Raw genomic sequence first — 11,073 nt, 5'->3', positions numbered from 1 at the left:
ATCATGGTTGCCCGTGAATTGATCATTTGGGGAACTGGGTGATGGGAACATGGGGGTTGTTATTATTCCTCTGTCTTCTTATTTTGTCTTCCACATTCTCCATAATAAAAACGTATAATAAAGTAAAGAGGAGGTTAGTTGTGGGGCAGCAGCTGGGAACGGGGTGGACCCTGGCATTCTACCTGGCATGGTCATTGATATGGGCCTGGGTGGCCTCAGTTTTCACCTCCATCAAATGGGGTCAGACAGGTGCTGCAGGACCTAGTACCTCTAAGATTCCTTATAATCCAGATTAATTTGGATTTGGGCAGGGCTGGCTATGATCATACTCCAAGCAACCCCTTTCACTGCTCCATTGTGACTTCAGAGCTCCATGTCCTTGCAGGTCCCATCCCAGGCCTGGCCTGGCCTGGCCAGCCATCAGCTCTGGTGAAGGAAGGTGCCATGTACCTGATGAACTGGATGCATCAAGTTGGCAGGGGGTGGGGGCTGGTGCCAACAGCATCCTGAGCACCGAGGACAGGCAGAGACCACCAGGGCCTGCACATCCAGGAGGCTGACATCTCCTGCTGTCAGGGACCCAGGGAGTGAGTGTGTCTCTTACATGTGGCTGCAGGTGCACATGGTAGTGGCAGGAGTGTGGGGGGACTGAGCCACGTGAACAAGGGAGGAAGTGGGGCTTGGCGGGATGGGGGGTCTGAGGAGCTGAGTCCTCCTGGAAAATCTGACCATGCCTGTAGCCTTCAGGCCACCTTCACCCTGCCCTGACCTTATGTGACCCGGCCCCAACTCTAGTCCTGAATTTGACTCTGATGCAGCTTTCATGGGACAATCAATGGATTCTCATTCTGTGCCTAGGACAGTGGTATTTCTCCTTTGACCCAGTTTGCTTGAGTTCTACCATCGTAAAGGCTGGTTATCACCAGGCTCCAGCAATAAACTAACCATAAACTAACTCTATCCTGGAGTCTGATTTGAGTGGTCCAGATTCTTCATGATTGAAATCCCAACCCCGTGCTGTTGTCAACCTTGATTCTGATCCTGATCCCACACGCATCTGGTCATACACTGACCACCCCCATGTGGCTTACACCATGTTCCCCAAAATAGCTCCATGAATCATTGGTGTCTTTCAGAGTATTGTGGGACTCTCAAAGGTGTAGAAGAGGGTGAACATGTTATGGGAAATGCTGGGTTGTAGCACATTAAACAGTTTCCTTACTGCAAGACTTCTCAGTGCCTTTACTTAGCTAATTTGCATGTGAAAGTCTGAGAAGTGCACCTGTATATTTCATTTTCCAACTTTTCTGTGGCTCCTTGGTGATGGCAAACCATGCACCCCTCACCTAATAAATGCTCTCACGACTTAGTCACATATGGAATAGAAAATTTCAACTTTTGTTTCTATTCAGACCAGGGTCTTACCCCCCCATCCCACCCTGCCCCTTGTCTCTTTCATCAGCCCACAACTGGGCTCCTGGGATTCTCCTTACTTCTTCCTGATTCCCTCCTAGGGCCACTCCTTGTCCCTCTCACCAGGCCCCTCTCCCAAGGGATTGCATCCTAGGGGTGGCTCTGCAGGGAAAACTTCCTGCTCTGGATCATGGCTACCAGTGGCACGGAGAGCTCACCCTGGATCCTGGTGGGTTTGAGTGGTGAGGTGATGGTCATGGGATCTTACCCAGAACTGCCCTTGCTTTGAGCAGCAATCCTTCAGCCCAGAGATGTGATCGGCCGCGGAGACACATTAGAAGCTTACCCAGAACTGCCCTTGCTTTGAGCAGCAATCCTTCAGCCCAGAGATGTGATCGGCCGCAGAGACACATTAGAAATGTTGGATGATACGTGATCAGGTCTTTATCGAGGAGATTAGAATTGATAAGTGTGTGACACCTGCCTGGCTATGCCAGGCAGGGGGCTCAAGGATAGAGTGGAGAGTTAGGACAAGGGTGTCTAGGTGAGCAAGGCCCCTTCTGGGGTGATGCCAGGGAGACTGTGACCCTCTCCCCTTGGGTTACTTTCCGCCTGGGTGCTAGGATTCCCCCTCCACACACTGAAAACAGGAGAAGGTTGCATATTAAATATAAGAGCAGAAGAAAATGAGATAGAGCAGGATTTCTGATTGACAGTGAGGATGTTTATTGAGATTTATGAGTTGAGGGAGAAGGGCTGGGGTGACTGGGGTGGGGGAGTAAGGGGAGACCCTCCCCTGGGATTTGGCAGCTCCAGGCCCCCGTGGGTGGGTGAGGTTTGGGGACCTAAGAACACTCTGCAGGGGCCACTGTCTTCTCGACGGTGCTCCCTTCGTGCGTGACCTGGCAGCTGTAGCTTTTGTGGGAATTCCACTGCTGGGGCGACAGGGTCAGGTAGCTGCTGGCCCCGTACTTGTTGTTGCTCTGTTTGGAGGGCTTGGTGGTCTCCACGCCCTGGGTGACGGTGGTGCCGTCTGCCTTCCAGGCCACCGTCACGGCACCCGGGTAGAAATCACTCATCAGACACACCAGTGTGGCCTTGTTGTCTTTGAGCTCCTCAGAGGAGGGCGGGAAGAGAGTGACGGAGGGGGCGGCCTTGGGCTGACCTGTGTGGACAGAGGAGGGGGCGTGAGATAGCAGAGGGAGAGGCTGGGTGTTGGTGGCCCCCACCCTGCTTGTCTAAAGTCTGTGGCCGTTCACAGTGTGGCTGTCTGCTCCTCCCAGGGGACCCTCGTTCCCTCCTCTTTCACCTCCTTTCCACTAGAGCCCGCTGGAGAGCAGACAGCCCTGCACCTTCCTAAAAGCCCTTCCCAAGTCACCTCTCCCAGGGACCTGGTTCAGCTCTGCGGCCTCAGTTTCCCCTTGTGTACCCAGGGGACTGTGCTCCCTCCTCCCTGGTCTCTGGAGTCTGAATTTGGAATCTGCTCCAAAGACCTTCTGAACCCCCAGGACCCCACCTCGCTTCATTCTTCCAATGTCCTGAGACTCCTCTGTGAACTGGGGGTTCAGTGGCCCTGGGTGTAGGGAGAGTCCCAGCACATGGTGCCCGGAGCACAGTGGGGACTGGAGACTCCTGTCCCCTCGGGCGCTAGGCTCTTCACCTCCTCAGCCCACTCAGCTCTCCCTGTGAGGAGTGACCCCACCCAGACAAGCTCCGGGGGCTCCTCAAGGCTCTGTCATCTCCCCTGTCCCTACCAGCCTAACTGCAGGACCCTTGTCCTCAGCTGTGTTCTTGGGGCTGCTCCCTCCAGACTATGGGGTGCAGCAGCCCCCACACCCACCCCAGAAGCTTCTGACAATCTCTTATTTTACCTGGCAGCCACAGAGTTTTCTGTACCCTCCTTCACTCCCCTCTTGTCATCTCCTGAGTCTAACATGACCTTTGAGGAAGGCAGGAGGCTGATCCAGGGACAGGTGAGACACTGGATCCCAGGGGCTGAGGGGCTCCAGGGACAGATGAGTCTTTGTCCTATGGGACCCCTCCTTTCTTTTTTTTTTGTCTTTTTCCGTGTCCGGCAACGGATCGCAACCCTCAGTGTCGCCCCCGTACCGGACCGGGACCGGCAACAGGATCGCAACCCTCGGTGTTGCCCCCGCGCCTCGCTCAGCCAGTGAGCGGGAACCGGTCTGTATGTGGGATCCGAACCCTCGGCGGGAGCGCCGCCGCGCTTCCCAAGCAGCGCACTAGCACATGCGCCACCGGGCCGGCCCTGGGACCCCTCCTTTCTGATGACCATCCTGGGAGGGCTGGGCTCTGGCCACTGCACTCAATTCCTCTGTGTCCCTGTGTCCTCATGGCCCAGCAGACAGCTGTAGCCTGGAGCAAGCTGGACCCCTCTCTCCACCCTCTCGTGCCCTTAGGGTGATACTCTGTGTCTCCGGAGACTGAGGTCACAGCCCTAACCATGTCCCTGAGCCTCCTGCGTGGTCTTCCCAGCCTGGATGGGCATACGGCCCTCAGCCCAGACCCTGGGGCTTGGAGATTTTCTCTAATGCTGCCCCAGTGTCCCCTGTCAGAACCAGCCTCTGCCCCCTATAAAAGCCCCTGTTTCTGGCCAAGCCCCCAGAGCAGGCCCCTGGACCAGGCCATATCCAACTGTTGGAATCTGAAGTGGCTGCTCCTGCTGTTGGAGACCTCCTCTGTTTACCCTGAGACCCACCTGCCTCCCCCAGGCTCCACGGAGAAAGGTAAGGGGTCAGTCATTAAGGCAGGGGAGGGCAGTGGGAAGAAGCCCCCAGAGAGAGAAAACAGACTTTCTGGAGACAGCATCGGGGTGGGATATGTTGGGAAATGTGAGAGCCACTTACCTAGGACGGTTAACTGGGTCCCGCCGCCAAAAACATTCCACGGTGACTGAGGCTCAGACCAAAACCCACAGGGCCAGCACCTGGGGCCTGCCCTCCAGGGGCTGGGCTGCAGCAGGATCCTACTGGGTGTGATGGGCACAGGGCTGCAGTGGGTGGGGCTGCAACCAAGGCGCAGGGTAGGTGGGCAGCCAGCCCTTCAGAGGCTGGGGGTACTCCTGTGTGTGTCTCCCTGCTCTGAGGCTGCCATTGCTAATGGAAATGCTGTACTCAGTAGCTGATCAGCAAATCCCTGAGTGACGCATGCTTTCAGGAGGCTGTGTGGTGTGGGAGGGTGAGTCCCGAGCTGTCTCGGACCTGCCCAACCTTTCGTGCCTCATTTGAAGGGTCTCTGAGTCTTCCTTCCCTTCAAGCCAGTCTAATTTCCTCCCTGGACCTACAGACACTGGGTCATTCCAGATTCAAGGTGTTCCCATGTGGAGACTCCTCTGCTTTCATTTCTACCCATCAAAAACGCAGCTCAGTCCTACCTGGTGCCTTCTCTGATCTCTCAGACCACTCTTTCCATCCGACCATCCATCTATCCATCTGTCCATCCATCTTTTCACCTCTTCCTCTCTCTGTTCATCCATCCATCCGTCCATCCATCTAATAGTGCTTCCAGGCACCCATCTGTACCAGGCACTGTTTTGTATGTTGGGACATGCCAGGGCCCCTCGGCCCTGAAACCTCTCAGGTTAAGGTCAACAAGGTCTTCATCCTGGTCAAATCTGCAGTTCCTCCCTTATGTCTCTGTAAGAGGCCCCTCTTCCTGCTCATTCTCCTGTCCTTGGTGTCTTCTCCCACTTTCCTCCTCCTCTGCTTACCTTTTCGCCAGGCCAGTGCATAGCTGCTGACCCCAGACCACCACCCTGGGTCCTGCTGTCCCTCTACGACTCTCACTCTCTCTGCATCGGACCCTCACTGTGCACTCCCGTAGCTGCCCAGGGGTCTCAGATCCCTGTTTCCAGCCTTGACCTCTCTTCTGGGCTCCAGATTCACATACATTCTATCACTTGAATCTGTCTCTGCTTGAATGCCCTACAGGCATCTCAAACTCAATGGGGCCCAACTAAACTCATTTTCCTGCAAACTTGTTCCCCCAAATTTCCTCATTTCAGCAATTTCTTTCCAAGCCAGAGGCCTGGAGTCATCTCAGAAAGCTTTCCCCTCATTGAATCACCCTCTGTGTCCTAGACATCCTACCACAACACAAAATACCATTAACATACTGAAAAGAGAAAAGGAGAACACCCAAGTCACGCTCTAAGAGTTTTTGATGGCAAGAATCCTCAGGCTTTGCAAAATCTAGTTTTGTCTCCCAAGATAATTTATTTACATTGACATAACCCATTGCATTGCAGCCAGCAATTTTATACCTTAGCAGCAGCACATTGGCTATGATTGCATTTAGGATGTGCACATAAGATTTTTGAAGCAGAATTTAATATAATAGTAATATAAGTTGAACACTTATTTCTGATTTAAAAAATGCAAACATCCAGACTTTTATTAAGTTATTGAAGGAAACTTCCTCAACTCAATCAAGAACTATTGAAACTTATACAAGAGTTAAAATGGCTGAATATAAAAGCCAATAGGTTTCCCTGCTACACAAGCAGGAACCATCTAGGATATAAACTTGGGGAAAAATCTACAACCTCAACACAAATTATGTTCCAAAAAAATCCTAGCAATAAACAACATAAAATGTGAAAGATTTGCATGAACAAAATATAAAACTACTCAACTAACAGACATAATAAAAAGGGAAGTGAATGGTGAGTATATCGCGTTCCTGGACAAAAGATATTGGTTCTTCTTAAATTGATCATATATTCCACAAAATTACGAACACAACACCAAGAAAATGATTTTTGAAAATTAGAAAACTGATTCTAAAGTCCAACAGTAAGAATGATGGAGAATAAGCATGGATGTTCTGAAAAACAGTACTAATGGCAGGTTCTTTTCCTACCAGATACCAAAACACACTATAAAACTAAAATAATTAAAACAGGGTGGAATGATGCAGGAATAGATCAATAGATCGAGAGGATCACAGACCATGATATATAAGTAATTTAGTATTCGATAAAAGTTGCATTTGTGTTCAACAAATGTGTGATGATCGGCTTCCCATTTGGAAATAAATAAGGTTTTATGCCTACATACACAACAAAAACTCCAGATGAAGTTAGAGAAAGACCCACCAAACACCGAAATAATGAAAGTACCAGAAGAAAATAGAAAAACAATTTTACAGTACTGAAATAAAGAAGACCTTATTACACCTGGTGTGGATCACAGAAACCATAAAGAAAAGGTTAAACCAATCCGATACAAAAAAATTAACAATAGCTTTATAGTGAAAGATCCCATAAGCAAAAGGCATAAAACACACCAGGGAAAAATATTTGCAACGTATATACTAACAAGGGGTTAATATCCCAAGTATATTAAAAGTTTCTATAGATATATAAGAAGATACAAACAACTGAATAGGAAAACAGGTAACATGATGACCAGTTAATTTACAGAAGAAATAAGATCAGTCCATAAAAATATGAAAGGATAATAAATTTCACTAATAATCAAATAAACAACAAAATAACAAACAGATTCTATTTTTTGCTTGTCAGATAGACAAAATAAAAAAAGATCGACAATATATTATTGATGAGGATGTGGGAGAAAGGGCACTGTCATTTACTGTAGTGAGTGTAAATTGGGACAGCCTTTTGGAAGTGTAATTGGGCACTACCTATAAAATTTCAGAAGTGTGTTCTCTCTGATCCAGCAATTCCACTTTTAGCCATCTGCTCCGTGGAGATACACAAGTGTACTTCGTGTACACACACACACACACACACACACACACACACACACAAGCATTTCCATTGCAGCATCACTTGTAATTTGTATTTTTTTTAGTGGAAACAATCTAAATGTCCACAAATAGGGAATAATTAAATGAATTCTGGTTCACCCAAACTTTGCTCATAAAGTCATTTTGACAATGTGGTAGATCCATGTGGGCTGATGTGGAAAATGTCAGTAACAGATGGTTGAACAACTTGGTTGCAGGTAATAGGCAGAGTATGACACTATTATTGAAAAATAAAATTTCAACACCAACTGTGTGTGTGTCTTCAGGATTGCACACACATAGAAAAAGGTCTGGAAGTATAGAGACCAAGCAGACAGTAGCTGTCTCTGGGGAACAGGTTTTGGGGGAAGAGGTGGGAGATGGTAAGAGCAAACACTTGCATTTTACACTCTATTTTTGTGTGCTTTTTTTTTTTTTTTTTTTTTTTACAAAAAGTATGTGTTAAGCAGCAATTCCACTTCCGGGTATATACTCAAAAGAAAGGAAATCATCAAAATCATCGTGTTGAAGGGCTACCTGCACTCCCATGCTCATCACAGCTCTGTTCACAGTAGCCAAGACATGGAACCAACCTAAATGTGCATCAACGGACGATTGGATAAGGAAACTGTGGTATATATATACACCATGGAATAGTACTCTGCCATAAAAAAGAATGAAATTCTGCCATTTGCAACATCTGGCTATCACATCTTGGGCACAAGTGGTGATGGTCAGCCTTGTATCCCATGAATATTCATAACCAATAAAAAAAAGGAACTAAAAAATTATTTTAGAAGACAAAAATGAAATATCTCTTCTTGTAAACATTTTTATAAAACCAGAAAATTATAAAGCTGAAATTAAAATAAAGTAAAATCCCACCAGCCAGTCAGAGACACACCATTGAAATTTTTCTATGTTTTCCCACAGGCTTTTGTAAATACACACGTATTTTAAAAATGCAATTGGCAGCACTCAGCATATTAACATCTTATCCTTTTAAAAATTATTAGAGATGCTCAGAAGCATAGTTCTGAAGGTTTGTGTACGATTCCTTATGATAACGTGCCCTACTGCATTTTGTCCCACCTTTCTGGTGGATATGTAGTTTATTTCCAGTTTTCTCCCATCATTCATAATGTTGAGCTAACTATCCTTGTTTGTAAACCTTTGCGGCATCTGTGATTGTCTTCCCTGCTTAGGATAACTTCCTGGAAGTGGAATTACAAAAATTAGATAAATACACTTTCTTTTATGACTTGCTGCCTATCATTAAAATGGTTGTACATTTTAAACGCCTATAGACAGTCCATGAGAGTGCCCATTCCTCCCTGGTTAGCCCTCTGGTATCATCTTTAAATGCACTCGCCAATTTCACAGGAATCTTGGCACCAGGTGGTGTGTGGCCCTGTGCATCCTCCCCATCCCCAGGCTTTGGCCCAGGCTCAAATACCCCCCACTCACCCGCAACGTGGCCGCAGCCCCCTCTCCGTCTTTGGCCTCTGCCTCAGTCCTCTAATTTGACTTCACACCAGCCTCCTATCTGGAGTCAATTTTTCTAACACACAGATCCTACTCTGCTGGTCCCTTACTTAAATCCCCCCAGTGACTCCTCTTGGACAGCAGGATAAATGCTGTGCACACGGACCCCTGGTGGTCGGCCCCTCCCACCCCCTGCCCTGAGAGCCCCCAGGGCACCTCTGCATCCCTCCTTCTCTGCTCTCAACATGCAGTTCTTTGCTTAGGGTCCCCATCACCAGCTGGTGCACCTCGATCTGTGAGACAAGCTTAGGCATCCCGCCCACAGAGGGAGCATCTCCTCCTACTCCTTTTATTGCTCCTAAAATGATCATGGGTCTGTCCCCACGTTTGGACAGAACCCCTTGGTTCAGGCCCACCCTCTCTGCCAGCCGGGCATGGCACTCAGTAAATGTTTATGAATAAGGCCTCAGGGACACCAAGCCAAGCCCTTGCTCCCTCCTCTGGACTCCTTGCAAACCACCTCTTCTCTTAGACCACTATGTTTAAAATACAGGGCAGGATGATGTGGTCACAGCGTTCTCTTATAGTCCAGGGGCTGCGCCCATGTGCTGTGTGTCCTTGGGCAGGTTGCTGCACCTCTCTGGGCCTTTATCCCTGCCTGTAAAAGGGACATGACAAGGAGACATGCGTTGTGGGGCAGCTGAGAGGGAAGCTCTGTACCTAAGATGTAGCACCTGCCAGGAAAGAAGCTCAAGATAAACGGGCTGTTGTGTCACAGATTGTCATAAATGGACCCTGTGCTTTGTCTGGGAACTTCTTACCTCACACAGAGAGGAGAGGGCTGGGGTCACACAGTGAGGTGGGGTGCACCATGGTCCCCCATGGGTCTACCCCCAAGGCCTTTCCCACAGAGGAGCCTGCACCGTGGGTGTCCTTGCGCTCCTAATGGGGGCAGTCCCAGGATGTGACCCTGGATGAGGGTCCTTGGCTGAGTCTGGTGACCTGGGGACCCAGGGAAGGCATCTTCCTACAACATCAACCAGCCCTTGGCCTGGTGCTCTGAGGTGTGGTCTTTGCCCAGCGAAGGTAAAGGGAGGAGGAGGAGGAGGCAGTGGCCCAGGCCCAGGCATCCTGCAGTGACAGAGGCCACCACCTGCCACCCACCGTGGACATCCCTCTCCTGCCTCCTTTTCTGCTCTACCCAGAGGGCTACGGGGAGGCGAGTGGGGCACTAGCCTTGGTGCAAAATTTAAGGGGATCCAGAAAATTCAGGAATCAAGATGAGTAATATCTTAATACAATATTAAAAAATAAAAATTAATGCAAACAAATCTATGACGGACAAAATATCAACACTAAATTAAGCCAGTGTCTGCCCAGACCCGTCCTTCCCGGCTGATCCTTCCTTCTCACCCCGTCACCGTCACTGCTACTCTCCTGCTTGGTTGCCCCTTCCTAGCCCAGGGTGCAAAGACCTCTACATCCCCCGATGACTCACTTGGTCCCTTACCTGCCCCACAGTCTCTGCAGGCTGGACCAGCTGCTTCCTGCCCTGGTTCCCAGGCCTGGGGCCCTACTCCACGCTGCTGCCATCGGGGACACCAGGCCACGGATGCCCACAGCCAGGCCCAGCGGCAGCAGGGGCCAGCGCTGCCTGAGGTCAGGGCCTGGCCCCTGGGGGCCTCATGATCCACCTGGCCTGTCCTGGGCCTCATTTGCTCTCAGAGTCGAAGGCACATCTGGCCCAACTTGCGGTGTGGGTTCCCTGGACAGGGGCACTCCTGGTCCCTTTTGCCGGCAGTGGCTGCCTCAGTGCGCACTGGTCTGTGTGGCCCCATTCTTGCCCTGGACTGGCTCTGGTCCTGCCCCTAGCATGGCCCTCTCCTGGGTCCATGGCCATTACCCTTGGGGATCCCTCCCAGAGGGACGTCTGCCAACTGTCCTGCTGTGGTTGGGATCTGGGACTTAACTGCCTCCCATGGCAGCCCGCCTGGCCCCTCCGCTGGATGGGGCACACCTGACCCATCCTTTTTCCCCAGTTCCCCAAGGGTGCCCTGGGTCTGTTTAGCATCTCCCTGGGTACTGGAGGGGCAGTGCTGGCGACTGCTCAGAGGAACAGAAGTCCCTGAGGGCTTGAGTTCAGGGGGCGGTGGCTGTGGCTTTTCTTCTGGTCGGTCCCCTAGGATGAGCCCCTGCACACCGCACTCTAGCCAGCTGGGACCAGCTTTTCCTTGGCTGAATTGGCCAAGCCTGGCCGGCTCCTGAGTCAGGCAAGGGCCCTGTGGGGAGTGATTCTATAGCCCTAAGGCAAGGAGTAGTGGTGAGATCATGAATGTTGATTCATCTGTACCTAGGTCTCCTCTGAGCCTCAGTTTCCTTATGAAACCACCCAGCGCTCTTATA

At 50.1% G+C, this 11,073-nt stretch overlaps 1 protein-coding gene across 1 annotated transcript; it reads right to left on the bottom strand.

Annotated features, from left to right (window-relative positions):
- Positions 1-2,115: 2,115 nt before the first annotated feature.
- On the bottom strand, positions 2,116-10,385 carry LOC103582135 (immunoglobulin lambda-like polypeptide 5). The gene is given in 4 exon segments (XM_008563814.1): positions 2,116-2,578; positions 4,281-4,399; positions 10,181-10,346; positions 10,349-10,385. Coding segments are annotated over 4 exon segments (642 nt in total). The 3' UTR covers positions 2,116-2,258.
- Between the last annotated feature and the right edge of the window lie 688 nt (positions 10,386-11,073).

This window comes from Galeopterus variegatus, unplaced genomic scaffold (assembly GCF_000696425.1).
Source record: "Galeopterus variegatus unplaced genomic scaffold, G_variegatus-3.0.2 Scaffold15031, whole genome shotgun sequence".
Classification (NCBI taxonomy): Eukaryota; Metazoa; Chordata; class Mammalia; order Dermoptera; family Cynocephalidae; genus Galeopterus; species Galeopterus variegatus.
Note: the sequence above shows the minus strand (reverse complement) of the source record. Positions and strands in the feature narration are given on the sequence as shown.